The sequence below is a fragment of the Amphiprion ocellaris genome, chromosome 5, assembly GCF_022539595.1.
Source record: "Amphiprion ocellaris isolate individual 3 ecotype Okinawa chromosome 5, ASM2253959v1, whole genome shotgun sequence".
In the NCBI taxonomy this organism is placed as follows: Eukaryota; Metazoa; Chordata; class Actinopteri; family Pomacentridae; genus Amphiprion; species Amphiprion ocellaris.
Window position 1 is genome coordinate 8,589,389 of NC_072770.1, and position 26,890 is coordinate 8,616,278.

Genomic DNA, 26,890 nt, shown 5'->3' on the forward strand with positions numbered 1-26,890 from the left:
TCCCACCATGTCAGCCTGCGCATCTTCCCGTTTGCAGTGCTGCATGCAAGACTGCGTGTGTGTTGGTATGTGTGGGAGCGTATGCTGAAACCTGAAGCTGTGGAGGAAGGGGAGGGTCGAGGGCAGAAAACAGAAGGACCGGGGCAGAAAAAGACAGAAAGAGGGATACAGGGAGGAGAGGACGGATGCTGAGGAGAGAGCGATAGTGAAAGGACCAGAGAGGCTGCTAGGAGGAGGAGGAGGAGGAGGAGGAAGAGGAGATCTGCTGAAAGAAACAGCGAGCAGCATCGTCGATTTTCACAGCATCCCTGGCAGCTGTCCTCTGTTGCCGTGACGATGGGCTGCTGGCTCTCTGGACCGTGGATGGGCGACCAGACGGTGAGATCCGCCTCGAGAGACGCTGCTCTCATTTCATGAAGATGTTCATGTGCAGATGCAAAATGGCATCTTGGTTTCCTTCCAGCAGGACTCTGGATTAGTGATGATGATAATGATGATGAGGAAGAACCCAATTTAAATCTGACTGTTTGCGGTTTTATTTCTGTTTCTTTTCTTGCAGAGGTGTAAATTTTTTCTCATTGTGCATCAGAACATGGTTGATATTCGTCATCTCCATCTCCTTTTGCACACACACACTACACACACACACACACACACACACACACACACACACACACACACACACACTCAGGTGCCATTTTGTGCTGCTCGGCTCCTGCTGTGTTTGTGTTCGCCTGGATGTAGCAGAGGGTGACTCATGGTTGTGATGATGTGCTGGAGTTAACAATACTGTTCATGCCTCTAATTCGAAGGCTACCGAGCTGCTGCTGCTATGTGTGTGTGTGTGTGTGCGTGCGTGCGTGTCTGTGTGTGCATGAGGCTTGTGCTGCTCGTAGGTGTTAACCCTTCACTGCAACCAGGAACACCGTGTCCACATTTCTCACATTGGATGTAAATCGCCACGATTGGCCCGTCCATGTGTCACATCATAGTAAATCCACAGAGCGTCCTTTTGGCTCGTTTGCGTAAAACCGACCTGTAGTGTGTAGCGTGCATGTAGCGTAAAATGTAAGGTGTTGTTAAAATGGCAGCATGCAAACTAGATTTTGATTGCGGTGTCGATGGATGCTGGTTTCCCTACAGAACAGCGATTCAGTCTGTCGCTTCCATGTAGTTTTTATGACAGGGGGAGATAGAATCTTGCAGCAGAAGCTCACATTTTATAACTTTTAGCTGAAACACTGGATCCTAAATTCTCCATGATGCAGCTAAACAGCATCTCGTCTTTAGGTAAGCAGCTACACAAGAATTTTATCCAGTGTCTCTGCAGAAACTGAAAAACCAATAGTGGTCCAGCTTTTTATAGCCCCCGTCCACTCACTGCTTCCAGGTGAACCAATCAGAATGAACAGCCAGTTTATTTATGTTCCACAGCTGCTTCAGCTAAACTCTAAAATGTCCAAACCATGAACTAAACTCACCAGATGTTCTGCTGTTGGCTGTAAGAGTGAACACAAGCGTCTTCAAGCACTAAAAGCATTTGAGGAACTGAACACCCAGTGGATTAATGTTATTATTACTCTGCCGAGGAACATGGTGAAGTTGTGTGACAATTGGTGTACGTTTGTCTGTCTGACTGTGCACAAAATTACGCAAAAACGGATTTGGATGAAATTTTCAGAGAAGGTCAGAAATGATACAAGGACCAGGTGATTAAATTTTGGTAGTGGTGCAGCTTATAGTCTGGATCCAGATTTCTGTATCATTGCAACACAGCGGCATGGCGTCACTGTTAAGGTATGTGTCCACAGGATGCTGCAATTTCCCACATTCCATTAAACAAGTGAATACTATGTCGGCTGCCTGCTGATGATCACATGATTGTGATCCTACTACTACAAACTCACCGCTGTAGACTTATCGGGACTTATCCATCAGAAATGATACAAGGAACAGTTGATTAAATTGTGGGGGTGTTTCTGAGTCCCATCAATTCCCGCCGCCTGCTACATATTTAGGTCACATATTTGAACACACATGCATAACACACGCCTGTCATTTTGTTTGTGGGTACATCTATATTAAATGGTCACATTCTATGTTGCCGTGATTTCTGATCATCAATAACTAATAAACAAATGCTGCATTTCTAAAAAAAAAATATGCTGCATTTCTGACAAAGCTATATGGGGGAATGAACAGACTTGGCGGAGTACTGTGCTCTCTGAGTGCTTTTCTTGTTGATGGTAATGTGCCCACAACAATAGAAGAATTATCAGTGTTAGCATGTTGTGTGCTATTGTGGCTAACGTTAGCTTTGATGTTCACAGGTCGAAGCTGTGCAGAACCTTTAAACCAGGAAACAAGGACTGGGTGTGTTACCGTGTTTTCATTTTTCCATCTGTTAGCTTCTCTCCTGCTCTCTGTGTTCACATAAATTTTATTTTAATACAGACAAATAAAAAACAGATTTTATTAGATTTAACTTTATTGTCATTACATATGTACAAGTACAAGTAGCGAAATGTGGTTTGGCATCTAACCAGAAGTGCAATAAGCAGCAGGTGCAATATTTACAAAACGCACAGAGATATGAGACTTGATATATTATAACCATGTATAGTTTGTTATAGATATGCACATATTTACAGACTTAAATTTACATTTGGAGGTGCAATGAACATACTATGCCGACAGACATAGTACAGGGATATATATGAATGGATGTAGATATAATATGCAGATTATCGACAAATTATACAAATATATAATTTATATATAAAAGAAAAGCTGTTCTCATTTACATATTTTTTAGTTTCCATTGTCAAACAGCAGAACAAGGATGAAATAGTGACTGAGGGTGCCCGTATAGCTCAACGCGTTGAGCAGGCGACCCATGTACAGGGGGCTGTTCCCTGACGTAGCTGGCCTGGGTTCGATTCCCGCTCGCGGCCTTTTGCTGCACGTCTTCCCCCGACTCTTCTCCCGTTTCCTGTCTCTCTCACTGCACCTATCCAATAAAGCCGATAAAAGGCCAAAAAAAATAACAAACTCATTCAGATCACGTTAACCAGCAGTCGCTTCATTTTCAAGCTAAAATTCAAATTTTGTGACATTGTCCAACAAATTCACCAAACGCATTAGTTTAAAAAACAAGGGCTGTGCTGAGAAAATTCACAGATATTATCCCAAGACAGAAAGTAAAGGCGAACTCATGATTTCTGCATCTGCCTTCATATTTGCGATTGTACACATGATGTAAATTTCATCTGCACTACAAGCGTGCTGACTGCACATTTACCAAGAAGACAGGTGATGCTAAAAACAAATGTTTGCCACGAGACTGTCTGTCATCCACACCTTTATAATTCATTATTTAAACTTTCTTACTCAAAGTAGTCATTGCAGCTCTTTAGACAAGTTTTGATTTTGTGCATGCTTTCCATCAACTGAGCCCAAACACAGTAGGAAGTCCTAATTTCCCCAGATATCTCGTGCTAAGGCTGCCTACTTTACCTGAAATGGAATAGAACATATTTTATTAGTCCCACAAGGGAAAATTTGCACCATCACAGCAGCAAAGGGACAGTTAGAAAAATCAAGAGAAAGCAACTATAAATTAAAGAGGTGATGTAAACACACTAAATATATACAATATAAACTAGAAAAGCACCCAGAGAGCGCAATACTCCGCCAAGGCTACTCATTTGAGGTATCATTTCCAACGGATGAAATCTTCAATAAAAAATGATCTTGTGCTGAGCACAGGCATGTTATGCATGTGCACGTTATGTATTTATACCGAATTGCATGTAAATTACTCCTATAAAGGTCTGTTGAGCAGTTCATCACTTTTGGCAAGCCTTTGTTTTGCTAGTGTTAAAATAACCGTTCCTTCTATGCTTTTATTTTGAAGGCCTATTTTTATTGCTATGGGCTTTTGTTTTGTAACCATTCCAGCGGCACAGGAAGTGTTTATCGAACAAGCTGTTTCTTGACGTGACGAAGACGCTGCCGAAAAGTCCGAAAATTCACTTAAAGATGAAATAAAATGGTTGCACGCTGTTGCTGTCTAGAAAAGGATGTGTCTAAACTTAGAAGCACTGAGCTGCAATGGGGATGAGCTCTTATGGTGAAGAAATGAGCGAAGGACAGAAAGGTGAAATTGTGTTCAAAGTAAGGCTGATGGCTGAATGTAAATAAAGAATTTGTGAAACACCAGGAGCTTCACCATTGTCTGGCTGGGGTTTGCTACATTGCATGACCTAAAAATGTAGCAGGAGGCAGGAATTGATGGGACTCAGAAACACCCCACAGTTTAATCATTTGTTCCAACCCATTTACACAAGCTGGCACACCATGGTGAGAAATTAGCAGCAGCCAGATACTGGTTTAACATGAAGTGGTTGGTAGATTTAAGGCACAAGATGATGATTTACTATTGAATGAATCATATTTGGACATATCTGACAGTGGTTTAAAAAGTTAATTTCACTTCCTAGCACACACATGTTCACACACATGCGCTCACGGCTTGTCATGTCAATTAACAAGAAAAGCACTCAGAGACCGCAGTACTCCACCAAGAGTGTTCATTCCCTGACCTTGCACTGAGCACAGGCATGTGTTATGCATGTGTACATACCAGATCACGTGACCTAAATTGCCACTAATTGCCACCTAAATTAACACTATATTGCCACAAGTATTCGCTCACCTGCCTTGACTCGCATATGAACATAAGTGACATCCCATTCCTAATCCATAGGGTTCAATATGACGTCTGTCCACCCTTTGCAGCTATAACAGCTTCAACTCTTCTGGGAAGGCTGTCCACAAGGTTTAGGAGTGTGTTTATGGGAATTTTTGACCATTCTTCCAGAAGCGCATTTGTGAGGTCACACACTGATGTTGGACCAGAAGGCCTGGCTCTCAGTCTCCACTCTAATTCATCCCAAAGGTGTTCTATCGGGTTGAGGTCAGGACTCTGTGCAGGCCAGTAAAGTTCATCCACACCAGACTCTGTCATCCATGTCTTTATGGACCTTGCTTTGTGCACTGGTGCACAGTCATGTTGGAAGAGGAAGGGGCCAGCTCCAAACTGTTCCCACAAAGTTGGGAGCATGGAATTGTCCAAAATGTCTTGGTATGCTGAAGCATTCAGAGTTCCTTTCACTGGAACTAAGGGGCCAAGCCCAGCTCCTGAAAAACAACCCCACACCATAATCCCCCCTCCACCAGACTTTACACTTGGCACAATGCAGTCCGACAAGTATCGTTCTCCTGGCAACCACCAAACCCAGACTCATCCATCAGATTGCCAGATAGAGAAGCGCGATTCGTCACTCCAGAGAACACGTCTCTACTGCTGTAGAGTCCAGTGGTGGCGTGCTTTACACCACTGCATCCCACACTTTGCATTGCACTTGGTGATGTATGGCTTGGATGCAGCTGCTCGGCCATGGAAACCCATTCCATGAAGCTCTCTGCTGAAGCACTGTTCTTGAGCTAATCTGAAGGCCACATGAAGTTTGAAGGTCTGTAGCGATTGACTCTGCAGAAAGTTGGTGACCTCTTGGCACTATGCACCTCAGCATCCGCTGACCCCGCTCCATCAGTTTACGTGGCCTACCACTTGGTGGCTGAGTTGCTGTCGTTCCCACACACTTCCACTTTCTTATAATACAGCTGACAGTTGACTGTGGAATATTTAGGAGCGAGGAAATGTCACGACCGGATTTGTTGCACAGGTGGCATCCTATCACAGTTCCACGCTGGAATTCACTGAGCTCCTGAGAGCGACCCATTCTTTCACAAATGTTTGTAAAAGCAGTCTGCATGCCTAGGTGCTTGATTTTATACACCTGTGGCCATGGAAGTGATTGGAACACCTGATTCTGATTATTTGGATGGGTGAGCGAATACTTTTGGCAATATAGTGTATGTAGTCGGTGACAGGAATGGATGGGACTCAGAAACACCCCCACAATTTAATCAGTTGTTTCTTGTATCATTTCCGATTCATCCACAGTGGTGGATTTGTAGTAGGATTGCAATGATGTGATCGTCAGCAGGCCGCTGAGGTAGCGTTCACTTGTCGTGGTTACCGTGCCGCTATCAGATACCATGCTGCTATCTCAATGGGAAATTTTTAACAAGCTCGTGGATCCAGACTTTGAGCTGCATCACTGCCAAAATCACTTGGTCCTTGTGTCATTTATGAGATTCCCTGAAAACGTCATCCAAATCCGTTTGTCCATTTTTGAGTAATGTTGCTAACAGAGGAGTGATTCACATACGTCGATTGTCACATAACTCCGCCGTGTTCTTTGGCGAATAATGAATCTAACTTACCTTCATTCTTTCAGTGCTCCAACAGATCTGGATGCAACAGTTTCCATCACAGTGATTTGTCTGGCCTGTGGTCTGCTCGTTTCAGCCATTCTAATATGTTTCATAGTAGAAAAGTGTTTATCAATCGACAATATTGCACCGGTGTAAAACAGTTTACTTCCATTTTGGTGAAGAACATCAGGGAATTGTTTTTCACAGTCTTTAGCAGTAATTTTTGTTGGTAAATGAGAGACATTAGAATGGGACATGTCTGCATCTTCAAACCAAAAACAACGACGTGAATTTGGTGACATACGTGCATTACGTTAGAGCTGAGGACGGCTATGATTGGTGAAACTCATGGGAGGCGGAATTGTGGAAAAGTTGCGTTGATTGGACAGAATTGCAAGGTCGTGCGGAATTCATGGACATTGGTTGAATTCGCGTGAATTGGGGCGATCGGAACATTTGAACTCCTGGAGGGACTGTATTGTAATATGGATATAGTAGCGTGACTGCACTCACGGACACGAAAAAATAATTACTTGGCCATTATAAGACAGCAAATCCTGCTCTGACAACTGTTGTTCTATGAACACTTTTCTCACTTTTCATGTCCGGTCTGTGATTTTAGGAGGTCAGACTGAGTATTATTTTCCTTTCAGCACAAATCTGAACAGCATTCAGTCAGATTAACAAACTGATGCACACTAGGAAGTGTGGTAAAGTGATTTAAAGACTTTTTCCACATTTCAGCACCAATATTGATCCAAAAACATCACAGAGAGCAACAGATACAACAAAACAACTCTCTCATTCACTTTGTTCTACAATTTCACGTCTATTAAACCCCAACATGTCCGTAAAAATCTAACTTTACTGAAATAAACAGTCTGTAACAGGTCTCACAAATGACAACAGGAGGTAGAGTTTAGTTTGACTTTTACCTTTAAGTTCATGAAATACTTGATTGTTTAATATTTTTGGCTGCTTTTTTGGCACGTTTTGGCTGTTTCACATCTCACCGATCTCACAAGGTCACACTGAGAGATGTACTTTGAGTTGTGTTGAGTGATTCGAAATCTTTTTCCAAATTTTATCCACAACATTGATCCAAAAACACACAGAGCAAAAGACAGTTTAAAATCCACCAAACAATTTCCTCATTCACTTTGCTCTGCATGTGAGACTTTCACACCAATTACAAATTGAAATAGTGATACAAAAATAAAATGTAATTCACCAGTAATGAATGTTTTCCAGGTTTGAAGTTGAGTTTGTCGCCTTCAGTTTTTTGTAGGAGTTTTTCCTCTGTGTTAAATACCTGCAGCATCACAAAGTAAATCTACACACAACAGCAGCAACATAAGTCTAGTTAATATGTGCTTCTTTGTGGTTGTTTCTCAAGTTATTGTGTTTGTTTTTTGTATCTTTTGTTAGACACGTTGTCAGTTTGTGTCTTTGTGGTTGTTTTGTTGGTTGTTATGGTTGTTTTGTAACTTTTTCTGGTTGTTTTGTGTTTCTTTATGGTTGTTTTGTATCATTTTGTGGCCATTTTGTCATTTTCTGTCTCATTTGTGTTTCTTTGTGGGTATTTTGTGTGTCATAAGGCTGTTTTGTGTCCTTTTAGTGCTTGGTTTGTCTTTCTTTGTAGTTGTGTATCTATTTATGGCTGTTTTGTACATTGTTGTGGTCATTTAGTGTGTTTTTGAGGCCATTTTATGTATGCGACTCAGTTTCATGTTTCTTTGTGGTCGTTTTGCAACTTTTTCTGGTTCTCTTTTGTCACTTTGTGATTGTTTTGTAACTTTCTGTAGCCATTTTGTGTTTCTTTTGGTTTTTTTCTAGCTTTTGTTGGTTGTCTTGTTTTTCTTTATGGTTGTTTTGTATCATTTTGGGGCCATTTTGTCATTTCTTTTTCTGTGGTTGTTTTTCTAGGTCAATTTGTGTTTCTCTGTGATCATTTTGTGATTGTTTATGGCAGCTTTATAACTTTTCGTGGTTGTTTTGTGTCTGTCATCATTTCGTATCCCTTTGTGGTTGTTTTCTGTCTTTTTAGTGCTCAATTCGTGTTTCCTTGTGGTTGTTTTGTATATTTTGGTAGCCATTTTGTCAGTTTGTGTCTCTTTGTGGTTATTTTATGACATTTGGCATTTGTTTTGTTGGTCTTTGTGGTTGTTTTGTATCATTTTGTGGAGATTTTGTCATTTTCTTTCTCTGTGGTTGTTTATCTAGGGCTTCATTTGTGTAACTTGTGGTCATTTTGTGTCTGTAATTGTTTTGTAACATTTTCTGATTGTTTTGTATCTTTTGTTAGACATGTTGTCAGTTTGTGTTTCTTCGTGGTTGTTTTGTTGGTCTTCATGGTTGTTTTGTAACTTTTTCTGGCTGTTTTGTGTTTCATTTGGTTGTTTCATAACTTTTGGCAGTTGTTTTGTATCATTTTGTGGCCATTTTGTCATTTTCTGTCTGTTTGTGTTTCTCTGTGGGTATTTTGGGTGTCATATGATAAGATAAGATAAGACAAGATATACTTTATTGTCCCCGTAGGGAAATTTGTCTTGGACTTGTGCCGAAGTGCCTTAAAAAAAAAAAAAAAAGTAATACATATTCCATACATCATACATCACATAGAATACAAAAATTATCAAACATGCAACACCATAGTGATTCTCAGACGTCCCTATTTAAAAGCATTACCGATTTTGGCAAGAAGGAGTTTTTAAATCTCTTCAAACCCATATGTACCCTGTATCTCCTCCCAGAGGGTAGCAGATCATATTCTGGATAGAGCACATGTGAGGGGTCAGCCAGTATCTTCCCAGCCTGTCTCAGAACAGATCGCTCATACAGTGCATTGAGGGGCTGATGATTCTTCACCCCCATGATTTTCATCGCACTGTTGATTTTACTTTGTAATTTTGTTTTTGACTGCACAGTGAGGTTTCCATACCAGGCACTCATGCCATACCTTAGCAGACTGTCAATCACTGCCTGGTAGAACATGAACATGAGCTTTCTGCTGACTCCATACAGCCTAAGTCTGCGCAAAAAGTAGAGCCGCTGTTGGAGCCGAGAGCACAGACTATCAACATAAGTGCTCCAGGTAAACTTGTTGTCCATGTGGAGCCCAAGGTATCTGTAACTGGAAACCTGCTCAACCGCAGTGTTGTGTATAACTACAGGACTATGATACCCGACTAACTTTGGGTCTAAGACCATTTCTTTAGTTTTAGTGACATTTAAAATCAAATTATGGCTGTCACACCAATGGGTAAATTGTTCGACGTCTGAAAAGTAGTTTGAGGGGTTTTCGTTCTTGTGCAAAAGGCCTAATATGGCAGTATCATCAGAAAACTTAAAAACAAAATTGTTGGAATTTCTGTTAGAGCAATCATTAGTATAGAGTGTGAACAGTATTGCTGAACTGACACAATCTTGCGGAACACCAGTACTGGCAAGTTTTGGCTTCGATAAGGTTTGATTCACTCTGACTTGCTGCTGCCGATTGGTTAAGAAGGAATGATACCACCTAATTAATAAAGGATTAACATTCATGTGTTTCAATTTAGATAAAAGCAGGTGTGGTTGAAGCGTATTAAAAGCAGAACTAAAAATAATCAAAAAATAAAATTCTGGCATATGCTTTAGAGTGCAAAGTGAGTCAGGCTATTGATTGCATCATCAGTACCTCTTCTATGCCTGTATGCAAATTAAAATGGGTCAAGCAAAGGACCAATTTCTGCTTTTAGTAGAGTGACAATGACATTTTCAAAACATTTCATTACTATTGACGTTAGTGCCACAGGTCTAAAGTCATTGTTTTCTGTTGGGCATGATTTCTTGGCAATAGGAACAATAATAGATCTTTTCCAGATGGTAGGAACAGTATGTGAGTCTACTCAAAGCTGGAAGATGGGACACCAAGCTGTAGTTAACTCCTCTGCACACTCTTTTAAAAGTACTCCATATGGCTGATTTCCTTTTAGTGCTCGGTTTGTGTTTCTTTGTGCATGTTGTGTATCTATTTATGGCTGTTTTGTACATTGTTGTGGTTATTTAGTGTGTTTTGAGTCAGTTTTGTGTATGTGACTCAGTTTCCTGTTTCTTTGTGGTCGTTTTGCAATTTTTCTGGTTTTCTTGTGTCTCTTTGTGATTGTTTTGTAACTTTTAGTAGCTATTTTGTGTTTCTTTTGGTTGTTTTTTAACATTTGTGAGTAGTTTTGTTTTTCTTTATGGTTGTTTTGTATCATTTTGGGGCCATTTTGTCATTTCTTTCTCTGTGGTTGTTTTTCTAGGGCGCCATTTGTGTATCTTTGTGGTCTTTTTGTTTCTCTTTGGAGTTGTTTTGTAACTTTTTCTGCTTGTTTTCTATCTTTTGTTAGACATCTTGTCAGTTTGTGTTTCTTTGTGGTTGTTTTGTTGGTCTTCATGGTTGTTTTGCAACTTTTTCTGGTCGTTTTGTGGTTCTTTATGGATGTTTTGTATCATTTTGTGGCCATTTTGTCATTTTCTGTCTTATTTGTGTTTCTTTGCGGGTATTTTGTGTGTCATGTGGCTGATTTGTGTCCTTTTAGTGCTCGGTTTGTGTTTCTTTGTAGTTGTTTTGTATATATTTATGGCTGTTTTGTACATTGTTGTGGTCATTTAATGTGTTTTGAGGCAATTTTGTGTCTCTGGCTCCGTCTCCTGTTTCAGTTGTTTTGTAACTTTTTCTAGTTTCCTTGTGTCTGTGATTGTTTTGTAGCTTTTTGTGGCCATTTTGTGTTTCTTTTGGTTGTTTTCTAACTTTTGTCAGTCATTTTGTTTTTCATTATGGTTGTTTTGTATAATTTTGGGGCCATTTTGTCATTTTCTGTCTGTGGTTGTTTTTCTCGGTCGATTTGTGTTTCTTTGTGGTGATTTTGTGATTGTTTATGGCAGTTTTATAACTTTATGTGGTTGTTTTGTGTCTCTATTATCACTTTGTCTCTCTTTGTGGTTATTTTATGTCATTTTAGTGCTCGATTACTGTTTCCTTGTGGTTGTTTTGTACCTATTAATTAACGTTTTGTACATTTTTGTGGTCATTTAGTGTTTCTTCATGGTTGTTTTGTAACTTTCTGTGGCCATTCGGAGTCTCTAATATCATTTTGTCTCTCTTTTTGTTTGCTTTATGTCTTTTTAGTGCTTGATTAGTGTTTCCTTGCGGTCGTTTTGTATTTATTTGTGAAGTATGTCTTTTTAGTGATTAATTGTGTTTTTTGTGGTTGTTTTGTGTCTCTTTATTAAATTTTGGTGTCCTTTTGTGGTCATTAATTCCTGACGTGGAGACAGGATGGATCACGATCTAACAGCAGACTACTGTTCACCTCATTTTTGCCAATCCGTCACTTTAACAGACTGATGAAGCACCAGTGTTGTTATGTCTGAAAATGGATTTCGTCTCTTGGGCTAACATCACACCTCCTCTCTGTCTCCTCGTTTTAGATGAGTGGGCGGAGTCTAGCACACCTGAGCCAGCGGGACGCTCTGCGGATCCTGGCGGCAAGTCAGCGTCCAATCACCTTGCAGATAAAGGGGGGCCAGAGGGGGCGTGGCTCAGAGGCAGACAGGGCATCATGGGAGCCCCTCCCCCTCAACCTGCAGCACCTCAACCTGCCACTCCCGATGCGGGGGGCGAGGCTTAACACGTCTAGCCCCTCCTACCAAGACAGGTGCTCACAGACAGGATATGATGATGACAGTGTGACTGTTAACTGTCAAGGATTCCAACCTTCTGAACACTAAGCACTTTCTGGGCGCTTTTAGCTCCTGTTGATTCTTTTTTTTTTTTTATTGCAATATAAAGTGCTGTACCTCTAAGGAAACAGAACAACCGTGACTATATTCTGTGTAATATAACACAGTTAAAATGCCTTAAATCTAAAAAAAAAAAATTCTTCTTTTTGATGTTTGATTGTGCAAAAAATTACAAAACCTGGAATCAACATGTACAATGTTTTTACAAGCCTTAGCAACACTGGAAAAATATGTGTTCTCTACATGTTATAGATATTCTGCTATTTAGATTTTTATTTTGTTTCTATATTTGTCTAATATCTGCTCTGCACAACCTGCAGTTCAGTTAAAAGTCCTTAAATTTTTGTCACATGACTGTTGGTCACAGTTGAAGAGCATAGAATTTTTTGTTTTTTACAGAATCTTGTTGGTGCAAATGGTTTATTTCTGACACCATTTTAAACAAGACATGTGGGATAAAGTGGCATGATTAGATCAAGTTTTCTGGTGGAACTTCAGATATGAGTAGTTCAAGGACCGTGAGAATGAAAGGAGAGAGAAGTCAGAAATGTCTTCTGTGCTGAATATACAGAATGACAGGAATATTTTTTTTTTTAAAAAAGAGAAAAAACGATTTGTAATGTAATGTAAAAATTCTGGAATGTCCACATCCATGCTATAGATATTTAACAAAATTTATATTTTGAATTTGTTCCCATCCTTGTCTCCTCGCTGCCCTGTGCAAACACAACCTTCAATTTAGCTGAAAATCCCTGAATTTTCATCATGTGACAACAGCTTCATAGTTGCTCAGTGGATCACAGATTTTTTTAAAAATTTTTTACAAGGTATGGGTAGAGCAAAGATTTATTTTGGGCAGATTTTTGAATGAGACATGAAGAATAAAGCAATTTTGGTCAAACGTCATGATTTTGAGTTCAACTTTTGTTCTGGTTTTACAGTTTTTGACTAATAAATGCTGTAATTTGGGCATTTTTTTAAAGATAGCATGCCCTGTTTCAAGCTCTGTGGTTCAGAGAGTTAAATAAAAGCCCCAGTTTCACACAATTAGGTCAACTTTGAAACCAAAATTACAGAAATAACAGCCATTAACATCAACACACTGCACCAGCATCAGTATTAATAACCTTGTACATGTGTATTTTTACTGAATACATTACTGTTCAAAAGTTTGAGGTCACCCACGCAGTTCAATGTTTTCCATGAAAACGTACACTTTTATTCATGTGCTAACATTACTGCACAAGGGTTTTCTAATCATCAATTAGTCTTTCAACACCATTAGCTAACACAATGTAGCATTAGAACACAGGAGTGATGGTTGCTGGAAATGTTCTTCTGTACCTCTATGGAGATATTCCATTAAAAATCAGCTGTTTCCAGCTAGAATAATCATTTACCATATTAAAAATGCCTAGACTGGATTTTTGATTCATTTATTGTTATTTTCATTGAAAAAAATGTTTTTCTTTTAAACAGTAGTTCATAAGATACTAGTTCTGCTCTGTTCTGGTATTTATGAAAAAATGTCTTCAAAATGTCTGAACTCTGTGCTCTTGTCATGTGTCTCAGACATTATTACAGCCATCTGTCTCTGCCACAAGATCACTGTGATGGAGGTCGTTACAGTTACCTGTCCAGCTCCCCACGAGACACCGTGGACATCGGCCACCAGGTGACGCCAAGAAACACTAAATTATTAATGCACACATAAAACACATAGGTGCTTTCACACTTAATTTGCTTTAATTTAATTCAGTTTTAATGACCTTTGTATTGTTTCTGAATCCTTCAGGATCTGGAGCTGACGGGTCGCCGACCGAAGGGGCAGAACTGCCTGATGGGATGCTGCAATGCAAACTTAGAAGAACCAAACGCCTGCCACAGTCAGGTAACTGTAAAACTACGACTAAACCTTCATCTTGTTGTTTAAAACATGTCTGCTGACGAGCAACAGCTTTTAGTTGTCAGCAAACCCAATCTTCAAAACCAAATCTACAATGAACTGAAACAGCAAGAGCATATTTTAGCTGGCTTCATGCAGTAAAAAAATGTGCAATTTTGTGTCTAAATGTTGTAGATGAGTATACTATGAATAAACTACTATTTGTAAACGTTTTTGCCTGTTTTTTTTACAGTTAACATGGAAAATAATACTTTTTTTGTGATTTTACCAGATGTTCTATGTAATAAGACGGGGTAAAATGGAAAATAAAAAATTTAACATTTTTAGATCATTAATATACAAATAATGAGTAATATCTGTAAAATAATGATGTTTTTTTGCTTATCCATAAACAGTAAAAGTGTGTTGTTTTAATGTTAAATGTGATAAAAGAATGAATCAATATTTTTAAAAACACTGATATTTAATGTGGATTTCAGTTATAGTTTTGGTCTGTTTTTTTTTTCAGTTAATGTGTAAATTAATACTTTTTCTATAATTTTACGAGAAATTAACTGTAGTTTGATAAAACAGGGAAATCTGTAAAATAACAGTAAACAGTTGTTAAAAAATGATAGTTAAAAACTGTCAAAAGACATCAACAAAACAGGACAAATCAATTAAATATTATGTTTTAAATATATCTATAAAATTACAATAAATAGTTACAGTTAAAAATTATCAAAACATGTCAACAAAACGATACATTTCTGAAATTTTAGGCCTTATTTCAATCCTTAATATACATATTTTTTCTTTTAAATAATCAGAAATATCTACAAAATATCAGTAAATATTTACAGTTAAAAAACATGATGCCATTTTTCAATCCTTAACCCTGCAAAACCCAAGTATAGAAAAAAAAGTGAGCAAAAATGATGTAATATCTATGAATAATAAATTATACACACACACATATATAAATACATATCTACATATATATAAATAATAAAAAATAATAACTAAAAAAATAAAACTGATGTATTTTTGCAACAGTGGCTTTTACAGGGTAAACATACATATTTTTCTTTTAAATAACCAGTGATATCTCTAAAGTATCAGTAAATTAGTTAAACAGTTAAAGACATGGTAGTGTTGATAGCTTGTGGAATGTGTGATGGTTTAAATAACTAGACTGTTGTGGCTCCAGACCGACGACGAGGACTTCATGCTGGAGAAACCTCTGGGCTTCCTGCCCCTCCACCACGAGCTGGACAGCGGTCTGGGCTGGACCGACGGCTCCCTCCACCAGGGCGACCTCTCGGGGCTGGAGACCGAGGAGGGCGGCCTGGAGGACTGCCACTCCCACGGCCAGCTGGCGCCGGGAGGCTGCGGAGGCTTCGGGGGAGGCGGCTCTCCCTCCTCCGAGTCCTTCATCTCCTCGGAGCTCAGCGACTCGGGCTTCTACAGCGTGAGCACCGGCGAGTTCAGGCACTTTCAGAGGCTGCTGGAGAAGCGGATGCGGCTGTACAACGCCCGGCTGCAGCACCAGGGCGAGGCCTGCGAGAGGCGGGAGCGCCGGGACAGCTGCCCCAAGAGCCACCGCGAGCTGCTAGAGGCCATACCGGAGGCCCTGACCATGCAGCCCCAGTGTCAGCGCCTGCAGCTGGGCATGGAGGAGACGGCCGTGCCGGTCATGGACCTCCCACCCCGAGGATTATTCAGGTAATTAGACTGCAGCATCTGGGCCGGATTTCATAAAGACCTGTCGCTGTAATGAGTTACTGTAAAACCTAAACAGCAGAGTGCTGTTTTATAGAAAGTAAAATCTGTGAAATCTGATTTATTTGAAACCAAAAACAAGAATGATTTTTAATAGCAGACTGCACAATGCAAAAAGAGATATAAATAAGACACTAATACATATAAATAATAAGTCCACAAGCATTGTGAGGGTTTATACAGCAACGGGCACCATGACAGAGACTTCTGTGGTGCTTAATGACCTCCAACCAGGGCTCATTTTGTTTGTTTCCTATATAGCTCCTAAGTCACAGTGACAAATGTAACAAAGCTCACTTTGCAGCCCAAATAATTCGTCCAGATCCTGCAAATAACTGAAAACCTGGTAGAAAGTAAAACATTCATGAAAAAATAAAAATAGCAAGATTTTTTTTTTGCTGATTTAAATGCAGGATAAATAGTGTAATGTTACAGTTAAGTGTAAAAGAATGTAAAAATACAGATTTTTGATGTGGATACTATTTACTTTTTTAACAATTAAAATGTTTTTATTTTTATGACGTAGTTTAACAAAACAGAAAAATCTGTACAGTAACAGTGTAAAAATGATTTACCATTTACATTTTTTTTCCAAATATTGGTAAATATCTCTAAAATCATGGAAATTTTTGTTTTTTTAAATACAGTGTAAAATAGTATAATTTTACAATTAAATTTGTGCAAGAATGAATGACCACTTTTAAAAATACTGACTTTTGATGTGAATGGTATTTACAGTTTTGTCCTGTTTTCTATTTGCTGGTTTGTTTGGCTGTTACAATGTGAATGATTTTATTAGATCTGTAAAACAACAGTAAATTATTTCAAAATTACAGTTAAAAAAACTCATTTTTTTTACAGCGTAGTTCAGCTGGACTTACAACATTTCTGTGTTGTAACGGAGCTGAGCAGTGTGAAACTGAATGCTCGCATCTATAAAGTTTTTGTTAATTTATCAAGAATATGGAAGAAATTAGTGAAGACTTTCAAGGTTCTTTGTGAAACATCAATCTAAAGTTAATCCATTTGCTAGACAGAAGTCTGTCTTTGTGAAACATACATTCAGAAGTTTGGGGTCACTTAGAAATGTCCTTATTTTTGAAAGAAAAGCAGTTTTGTCAATGAAGATAAAAGGAAATTAGTCAGAAATACAATCTAGACATTGTTAATGTGGTAAATGACTATTCTAGCTGGAAGCGGCTGATTTTTAATGGAATATCTACATAGAGGTACAGAGGAACATTTCCAGCAACCATCACTCCTGTGTTCTAATGCTACATTGTGTTAGCTAATGGTGTTGAAAGGCTAATTGATGATTAGAAAACCCTTGTGCAGTTATGTTAGCACATGAATAAAAGTGTGAGTTTTCATGGAAAACATGAAATCGTCTGGGTGACCCCAAACCTTTGAACGGTGTAATGTGGTGCCGTTTGTTGACTTCACTGTTTGTGTGTTCAGGGTTTCGTCCGTCCAGTTCCACAAAGCCGACCGTCCCTGTCTGAACCGCCACAGCTCCAGCAGCGGAGCCCTCTTCAACCCGTCCCACGCCCACGCTGCCGTGTCCCGAATGCCTGGTCCGGTCCTCTCCACCTGCAGCACCCCGTCCAGCCACCGGAGGCCGATGGTGCCCATGCAGCAGCAGCAGCACCATCAGGGCTCCAACTCAGTGGGATTGCTGAGGAGAAGCCGAACGTTGCACCACCGCCCTCCTCCGCAGGAATACCGCCGCCGGGCCAGCCACCCAGCATCGCCCTCCTACTGCGCTGCAACGCTGCACCACTGTGGAGGCGTTGCGCCGCATAACATCCTGCCGCCAGGCCTGCCGGAGGAAACGGAGCTGGTGGAAGGTGTGATGGTGTCCCACCCAGCAGGCATGGCCCTCCCTCCCCAGCAGCATCCCAACGCTCTGGGGCACATCAGGGGCCCAAACCCCCACGACCGATGCTATGACAACAACTCCAACAGCCAGATCCCTCACCACGACTGGTGGCACTCGCAAGAAAGAAGCATGATGCCGGAACCCATGATGGCAGAAAGGGACAGAGAGATGGAAAGGGAGCTGGAGCAAAAGAGACAAATGCAAAAGGAGAAAGAGCTGGAGAGGGAGTCTCAGATTCAGGAGGAGATGGAGAGAGAGAGGCAGCAAGAGCTGGAGAGGAGCATAGTCCGAGATCAGCAGCACCTCCAGAGCCTCATCCACCCTCCTCAGGCCGGCGACGTGAATGACACCTGGCCAAAACCTGCAATCCGTCAGTCCCATGGAGGTGCAGGAGGTCGAGGCCTCTACAGCACCTTGGAGGGCCACACAGCCCCTGGTAATGCTGCTGTCGGATGGGATGCAACTACGGTACCAATGAACGCGACGTCAAGCCCCAATCCCAGTTCTGGTCTGCAGCCTAAAGTCACTCCGAGCTCTAAACCCAACATGACCTCACGAATCTCCAGGAATCAGCTGCTCAGAGATCGGGCGTCTCAGCTGGCAGATGAACGTAGCGGGATGAGCACCGACGAGGAGACCAGCACCGACATGCTGATGGGTCGGTACTGGAGTCGGACGGAGAGGAGGGAGCACTTTCTTCTGGCCCGCGAGCAGAGGCAGCAGCAGCTTCAAGCCAGAGGAGCATTTATACGAGACGCCATCAGCAGGGGAGCTACCGTCGTCGGAGCGGGAGCATCTGTCGGAGATGGAGGTGTACTGGACAGCCGAGGAGTCGGAGCGTTTGCAGAGGGGCGGTGCAACACGGTACTGGAGCTGAGTCAGAGGAAGCTGAGTCGGTTGAGGAACAGAAAGCTGCTGGATGACTGGACAACGGTAGAGGAGCTGCTGACTCATGGGACCAGGCTGGACAACCAGGAGGACATGTTGTGTCCCAGCTCCCTGCTGACGGTCACCACCGTCTAACTGCATAGACACAGTGTCCAAATAACTGTGTGTGTGGTGTTGAGCTAACAATGCAACATTTAAGTAAATCTTTTTGTTCCGTCTCTTTCTAGGGTCAAATGAGTAGATGGATATCAGTTTTATCAATGTTGGAAAGATGTTTAGGCCAGTAAAGCACAAAGACTGACAACAGAGGGTGTGGCGTTTCTAGGCTGTCTTAATTTATAAATAAAAAAAATCCATCAAAAGTCCCACAACAACTTCAAAGCTGTTGAACAGAAACAAATATTTTGTTACCCCTACATGGAATTTGAAACGTATGCCATCCTTGGATTCTTTATATTTACATTCATCCATTGGCTTCCACTTATACATGGTTCGATCGCTAATCGGGTCAGTCCAGATTAGTATCCCAGCTCCTCCTGGTTGATCATGAGATGTTAACAGGTCAGATGAGACTGTAGTTCTGCCAGTGAGTTCTAGACCTACCCCCCCAGTTGGGTATGTTTGCAAAAACCTCCAAAGGAAGGAGCCCAGGAGACCTTATGTGGACGGTCTGGTTCTTTCAAACTGGTGGCCTTTAGATGTCACTGGTCAGAAAATAGGTTGATATCAAAACAAAATTACATTTCCCTCAAAACTTAATTGACAGTTCAGTTGGTAGGTGAGGGACTTGCTCTAAATTTACATGGTACAACATGCAAGTTGGACAGCTTTGGAGCAGTTGGAAAGTAGCTTTTTTTTCTCTTTTATACAGCATCTGAGTCCAGTCTTTTTGATAAGCAAGGCTAAACAATTTTGCAGTTAAGTATAGGCCATAACCCTTACTTTCACCTTGAAATTCTCCCTTATTATTTTAGTGCCAGAAGTGACACACAATAACCCTAGAAAGCCGAGAAATGACTTCTTCCATGATCTCATGTTAACCTGGGTTTACTAAGTTATGCGTTAGGGATGTCCCATTTGAATCCGACTCATTCAATATTTAGTATTTGCTGATACTCTCAATCTTATATCATTTTCTGAGGTAATACACACTTCTAGCTATCAACGGGCACGATGACAAAGACTTATTTGGTGCTTAATGACATCCAACCAGGGCTGATTATGCCTATTTCCTATATAGTTCCAATATTACAGTGAGAATGTAACAAAGCTCACTTTGCAGCCCAAATAATACGTCGACAAACATTGTGGGGGTTTAACTAACAACGGGCACCATGACAAAGACTTCTGTAATGCTTAAAGACATACAACCAAAGCTGGGATTACATAGAACAGTGTTCATCTTATTGATATATGAAAAAAAATTGACTTTGTAGCCTGCATCACTATTATTACATGTTCGTTGTGCTCAATTTGTGTTATTGGTTAATCCATTGCTAATCGATAGCACTGCCAATTATTGATTTAAAAAACAACTTAAATTTTTAATCTCCAGTGTCTTTACACAAATTGTGCTCTCCCTTTACAACAACTGTGTGACAGCGGACCTAAAGAAATAATCAGGCTTAAGTTCTTATTGTAAAAAAATAGATTTTTTCAGCCATGATTCCAATCTTTGGGACCTGATTAGGTCATCCCGAATGTGTGTGACATAATTTAGTCTGCTAACGTCAGTGTAGATTGATGTGTTGACGTTATATCACCCTAAAACGTTTGCGCCGTTCCTCCCTGCTGACCGTTATTGTTCCTTTTTGGGGATTTTTAATTATCAAGGCATGAAGAACAGGGTCCCATTCAACAAAGATGAAACTGATGTCCATTTTTTCTAGACTCTTAACGGAGACAACAAACAGGAGGATTTACAGACATGTCGTTATCAGTCTTTTAATGAATGTGTGCGAGAGCGGAAACTACTGTCATTGCTGTACATCACCTCAACCGATAGCTTTATGTGTGGGTGTGTGACCACTGTACAGCACTCCGGACTAACCGTGTGTCAGTGCATGACGCTTGCAAAAGTCCAAGACAAGCGTGCGTGTTTGCATCACGAGTTTTCATGCTACATTTATGCTACATTTATTTCACTGAATCTTCGACGAAAATTTACAAAAAAAAAAAATCGGGTTTCGGGGAGCAATACTGTTCTGCGTGATGTACCTGGCTGTGCACTATTGAAAAATCACACACACCTGCTTTCACACCACAGAAAACTGTAGCAATGCAGACGCTGAGGTTTGATACCAAACCCTGAGTGGGTTTTTTTCTTGTTTTTTTTATTTATATAGAAACTGTTTACAATTAAAATACCAATCGGTGGGAGCTTTTCTAACTAAAATGCTAAAAAAGAAAGAACCTGATCGACCAGTCTTGATCAGAGATGGGGAACCAATTCAAAACAGAGGGTTCGATCTGTGAAATCAGCTGCCGTAGTTTTCGGGGTGGATATTATGCCGCATTCATGTCATTTTCAACCAGCTGATTGGGAAACAAGGTGGAAAGAACCAAAGAAACGCCAACAGAAACAGTGCCAAAAACTGGTAGCCACATGCAAATAAAATCACAGCAAAGTACGCCAGCCTGTGCATCTGTTTCTATCTACGAAGCTAAAAATCCTACTTTAATTTAGTCGTTTTTGCAGCTATTCTGGTTTTGTGATGAAATTAAACTAAATGACAAGAAGCAACTGGACTTTTTGAGTTCAGACAACTTCTAAAAAAATATTTTCAACCAACGAATGACATTGAATTAGCTTTTCCTCTTCACTTACAGGCATTTTTAATCAGTGACTGGTAGCAGGTTTTTTATTTGATTATTATTCAAAAATGAAGTTGTTCCAACTAGTATTTCCACACTATTTAAAAAAAAAAATGTTCATGTCATGCACCCAATTATAAGTTTTTAAGTTGGGAAATTTAAAAAAAAAAAATGATGTTGCTCAGTGTTAAGTAGGTAAAATCATGACCTAAAGGTGAAGAAAAATAGTTATCAAGCCAATTTTATTAGGTTTACATCAACTTTAATTCAATCTTAAATAATCAAAGGCAAAAATTTGAGTTTAAATTACACACAATCACATCAGCAATTTACATCAGCAACTTGACTGTACTCTAAAGAAAATCATGTTTGGGTTTAACAAAAACAGTATTTTAATGTTATTCAAAAGGAGCTTTTATTATTTAAAAGGAAGCTTTTATGCTGGCTATTTTTTTTAAAGTTGTGAAGCCAGTTTTATTTAGTTAAATTCAACTAATTCAGAAATTTGAGTTTAAATTCCACATAGTATTAAGTTGATGCAGCTTTTTTATGTCAGCACTACCCATGAAAATTATGTTTGCAACCTAAATAGATGATTTAAAACCTTAAATGACCATGTTTTAGCTTGATTTTATTGGAGTATAGGTCCCTTTAATAACCTTTAAGAGTTTAGACATCAGCAACTTGTCTGTACTTTAAAAAAATATTTTGGTTCAACAAAAATAGTCATTTGATGTTATGCCAAAGGAACTTTTACAACTTTTGAAGCTGGCAAATTTAAATAACATTACATTGCCCTAGTGTTAAGTAAAGAAAAAAATGTTAAGCCATTTTTATTGTTACCTCCACTTAAATTCAACTACTGCATAAACTTGAGTTAGAATTACACAAAACATTGAGTTGATGCAACATTATTATGTCAACATTGCCCATTAAAATGATATTTGCAGCTTTGAAGGTTAATTTAATTTTTATATGTAAACAGCATAAACTTGACTTCAAAATATAATATTTGGATTCAATAAAATGTAAAAATAATTAGCTTTTCCACTACAATCAGAGATTTTATTAATTACTTAACTGGCAGCATAAACTCAAGTTAATTTAACCTAAATGCAAAGAAAGAATTTAATTAAGCCAATTTTAAAATATTACCTCAAGCTAAATTCAACTAATGCTAAAAATTGAGTTTAAATCATTCACAATATGAAGTTGATGCAACATTGTTGTGCCTTTAAAGGTTGATCTAAATCAGGAAATTACAATTTTATATGTAGACAGCAAGAATTAGTTTTTCTACTACAATCAGAGGTTTTGTTAATTACTTAAAACCTGGTAGAATAAACACAAGTTTTCAAGCTAATTCCCTTTCAAGGTAAAGAAGAAATGTAGCTATCAGGCCAGTTTTATTAAGCAATCTCCACTTAAATTCAATTAAGACTTAAATTTGAGTTCAAATTACACATATTAAGTTGATGCAACACTATCATGCCTTTAAAGGTTTATCTAAATCAGGAAATCGCAATCTTATGTGTAGACAGCAGCAACTTGACTTCAAAAAATAATATTTGGGTTCAATAAAAAGTAAAAAGAATTATTTTTTCCACTACAATCAGAGGTTATGTTAAATACTTAACTGGTAGAATAAACACACGTTTTTAAGCTAATTTCACCTCAAGGTAAAGAAAAAAGCTAGCTATCAAGCCAATTTTGTTAAATTAGCTCAACTTAAATTCAGTTAATGCTTAAATTTGAGTTCAAAGTACACACAATATTAAGTTTATGCAACGTTATTATATCAGCACAACTCATGGGATTCATGTTTGCCCCTCAAAAAGTTTATCTGAGTCAGTAAGTTATAATTTAATCTTGTATGTCGTGGGAATAAATGGATGCGTGGATGTACCTGGAACGTCGCTGCTGCTCAATCAAAAAGCACAACTCTCTGTGAAACTGCTGAGTGGCACTTTAACGTGTAATAAAAAAAAAATTGTGTTTTTCTCTGTTATTGCCGTCCTGCTATCATGATGTGAATGCAGCATAAGAATTTAATTCCGTCCCGTTGCGATGTTTACAGATTTGTCTACACAGAACACACAGTGTATGAACCCTACAGTGAAGAACTGTTCAGACTGCATTGTTAACATTCCACTTTAAAAAAAAAAAAAAAAGAAAAGCCGTGTGAGTAAATCTGAAATCTGATTACAGGTCCGCAGTTCAGGAAAAAATGTGCAATAATACCTCAAGCTAGTTTTAATACGACGGCGGAGTGCGTTAGGTTTTCATCGAATACAGTTTTACATGCACAAAGTTGGTTCTACGAAGGCAACAGATTCTGTAGATATTTGTTTCTTCTTTATTTTCCACAAGAGGGACCTAAGAGGACAACTTTTTGCACATCACTTTTGTACGAGAAATTTTCCCTACCTTTCTGTACCGGGACCGAGGCCAGTGGAGTGACTGTAGATAGAGCGACGGTGTGTGTTGGTGTTTTTCTTTCTAAACTATCATAGTGATTTGAAAAACAAACAAACAAACAAACAAACAAAAAACAATTAGTTCGTTGTGATTGTGTTGGACATATTTCAATATTTTTCTTGTGACCGACGTGAACAAGTTTTATGATCTTTAACAAACCTTGCAAAGCTACTTAGGTTTGTTTTTTGGTTTTTTTTTCTGCGAGCGAACACGAAAAATGTGAATATTATTGTCTCTCTTTAAATGGCGAAAATGACTTTTACTGTTGTTTTTTTGTCATTCTGGCATGTACATATTGATTTTGTCGGACGTTTCGGGGAATGTGTGGTCTATCATGTGGTTCTGTACATTCAGCACAGAGGTGGTGAACATTGTAGTATTAGAGTACGTTTCACCATGTCGTCCACATTCATGGGTAGTGCTTCAGTTTGTTCTGAATGTCAAATGTGGCATCCGTGGATTATGAGTAGGATCACTGACACTGTAAAAAAAACAAAAACCACGCGTATGTTCTCCGTCTTCCAGTGGAAATCAGTTTTATGATGCTAATGAAGCTTATTTAGCACAAAGACTGGGGAAAAACGTGTTTGATCTGAGAAATCGGACACAAAAGAAGTACAAAAAAGGAAAAACTGCACTATGAAGTGAGATGAATGGGTTTACAGATATGTTAAAGATAAAATCAGACTTCGTTCTTGCTTGAAAAACTGTAGTTCATCAACGTTGCTGCTGCTAAAATCATTCTGGATTGACTCCAGTGTCATATTGGTCCAATTTTCATGTTAATGTAAGCCCCCTGTGCAGCTGTACGACTCATTCTTATGACAATTTTTCTAATTATGTTCCCAAAACTGAAATTAACTTGGGCGCTTTTACAAGTTAACCAAAACTGAAGCTTATCTTCATAAATAACTAATTATTCAATGTATGAAATGTCAAAAAACTGAAAAAACACGGAGAAAGGTATTTAAATTACTTTTCTATCTGAGAAACCAGAAGATGCTGAACTATATATAGTATACATATACATATTTATTCAAATTTTTTGATGATTTAAGCCACCTGTGCAGCTGTATGTCTCATTTTTATGCCAGTTTTTCTCACTATGTTCCAAAAACTCCAATTAACATGGTAGTTTTACCAAAAATAGCTGTAACTGAAACTTATCTTCATTAACAACTGATTATTTAGTGTATGAAATGTCAGAAAACAGTGAAAAAACACATAGAAAGATATTTAAATTGCTTTTTTGTCTAACAAACACTGATCCTATAATAATTTTCAGCTGTATCAGATGTAATTATGTCATATCAATCCAAATATTATGATGATTTAAACCACCTGTGCAGCTGTATGTCCCATTTTCCTGCCAATTTTTTTTGATTATGTTCCCAAAACTCAAAAAAAAAACTAGCTGCAACTGACCCTTATCTTCATTAATACCCAATTATCCAATGTAAGAAATGTCAGAAAACAGTGGAAAAACACATAGAAAGGTATTTAAATAGTTTTTTTGTCCAAAAAAACAGAAGATGCGGATCTTTCTGTCATATTTACTCAAGTTTAATATGGATTTAATCCAGCTGTGCAGCTGTACGCCCCATTTTCACACCAGTTTTTCTCACTATCTTCCCAAAATTCAAATTAACTCAATTGCTTTTCCAAAAAAACTGCCTTAAATCAGTGCACTAGCAGAAAACTAAACTATATCTTCATTAATAAGTGATTAGTCAATGTATAAAAATTCTGAAAAGAGTGAAAAAACATTACTTTGTCAGAGAAACCAAAAAGTGCTGAACTTACTGTCATATTTATTCAAGTTTTGTGTGGATTTAAGCCTCCTCTACAACTGTACATCTCATTTTAATGCCAGTTTTTCTTCTCATTATCTTCACAAAACTTGAATTAGCTCAGTTGTTTTCCAAAAAAACTGCCTTAAATCAGTGCACTAGCAGAAAACTAAACCATATCTTCATTAATAAGTGATTATTCAATGTATAAAAATTCTGAAAAGAGTGAAAAAACATTGTCAAAGAAACCAAAAAGTGCTGAACTTACTGTCATATTTATTCAAGTTTTGTGTGGATTTAAGCCTCCTCTACAACTGTACATCTCATTTTAATGCCAGTTTTTCTTATCATGTTCCCAAAATTCGAATCAATTCAGTTGTTTTTCCTAAAAAAAAGCCTTAAATCAGTGCACTGATCATTAATACCTGATTATTCAGTGTATAAAATTTCAGAAAACAATGAAAAAAACACATAGAAAGGTATTTAAAACACGTTTTTGTCTGAAAAACCAGAACACGCTCAGCTTGCTGTCTTATTTATTCAGGTTTTATGTGGATTTAAACCTGCTGTGCAGCTGTACATCTCATTTTTATGCCAGTTGTTCTCATTATGATCCCAAAATTCTAATTAACTCGGTTGATTCTCCAAAAAAAAAAAAAAAATAGTCATAACTGGAGAAAACTGAATCAAATCAGAGACGATATTCAGAATGAAAACATGTTTAAGCTGCTGTACTTGACTAGAAGATTCCCACACAGTACTTCCAGTCTTCGTGCTAAGCTAAGCTAAGCTAAGCTAAGCTAACACCCTGCACAGAAACAACTGATGTCCACGTTTCCAGGACGACGGAGGAACCAGAAGATTTACGCAGATGTCAGACGTGTTTGTTCAAAACAGAGCAGAGACGAGGTTTTTCCCTCCCGGCTGCGACTGGAGCAGCCTGAATAATGGATGACGAGGACAGAAACCTTCCTCCCCCTCTTCCTCACCCTCTTTGCTTACGTTACACAAGGACACGGCGGATGAAAATAGCGCCGCCGTCCTCATGTGATGTGGAATTAAAAGCACACTGGCGCGGAGACACTTGTTTCAGTTCATCCGTCCATCCTGTAGCTTCACCTCCATCCGTCCATCCCTCCGTCTGTGCAGCGACTTTTCACCTCAGCAAGCTTTTTGGAATATGATGATGTACATGTGATTGTAATAAAGAGATTTTAATTAGCTACGACACCGACGTTTTGTCTTTTTACTGACAACAAA

The 26,890-nt window shown here is 38.9% G+C and overlaps 2 protein-coding genes across 2 annotated transcripts in view; both read left to right on the forward strand.

Moving 5' to 3' along the window:
- On the forward strand, positions 1 to 26,858 carry LOC111582418 (uncharacterized). The gene is made up of 6 exons (XM_023291078.3): positions 1 to 378; positions 11,803 to 12,029; positions 13,687 to 13,789; positions 13,910 to 14,005; positions 15,210 to 15,724; positions 17,240 to 26,858. The coding sequence occupies exons 1-6, from the start codon at positions 337 to 339 to the stop codon at positions 18,681 to 18,683; spliced, it is 2,427 nt and encodes an 808-aa protein (XP_023146846.2). The 5' UTR covers positions 1 to 336; the 3' UTR covers positions 18,684 to 26,858.
- The window catches only part of mcm2 (minichromosome maintenance complex component 2), a 97,448-nt gene continuing 74,873 nt past the window's right edge, over positions 4,316 to 26,890 (forward strand). Inside the window, exon 1 of the mRNA XM_055010487.1 lies at positions 4,316 to 4,326. The gene's annotated coding sequence lies outside the window, so the exon portion shown is untranslated. The remainder of the gene's footprint in view (positions 4,327 to 26,890) is intronic.

Bases quoted from the DNA above. Each gene is read 5' to 3' on its own strand.
- LOC111582418 (XM_023291078.3), top strand. From the start codon at position 337: ATGGGCTGCTGGCTCTCTGGACCGTGGATGGGCGACCAGACG. The intron at 379-11,802 runs GTGAGATCCGCC...TCCTCGTTTTAG, and splicing joins CGTGGATGGGCGACCAGACG to ATGAGTGGGCGGAGTCTAGC. The intron at 12,030-13,686 runs GTGCTCACAGAC...CATGTGTCTCAG, and splicing joins AGCCCCTCCTACCAAGACAG to ACATTATTACAGCCATCTGT.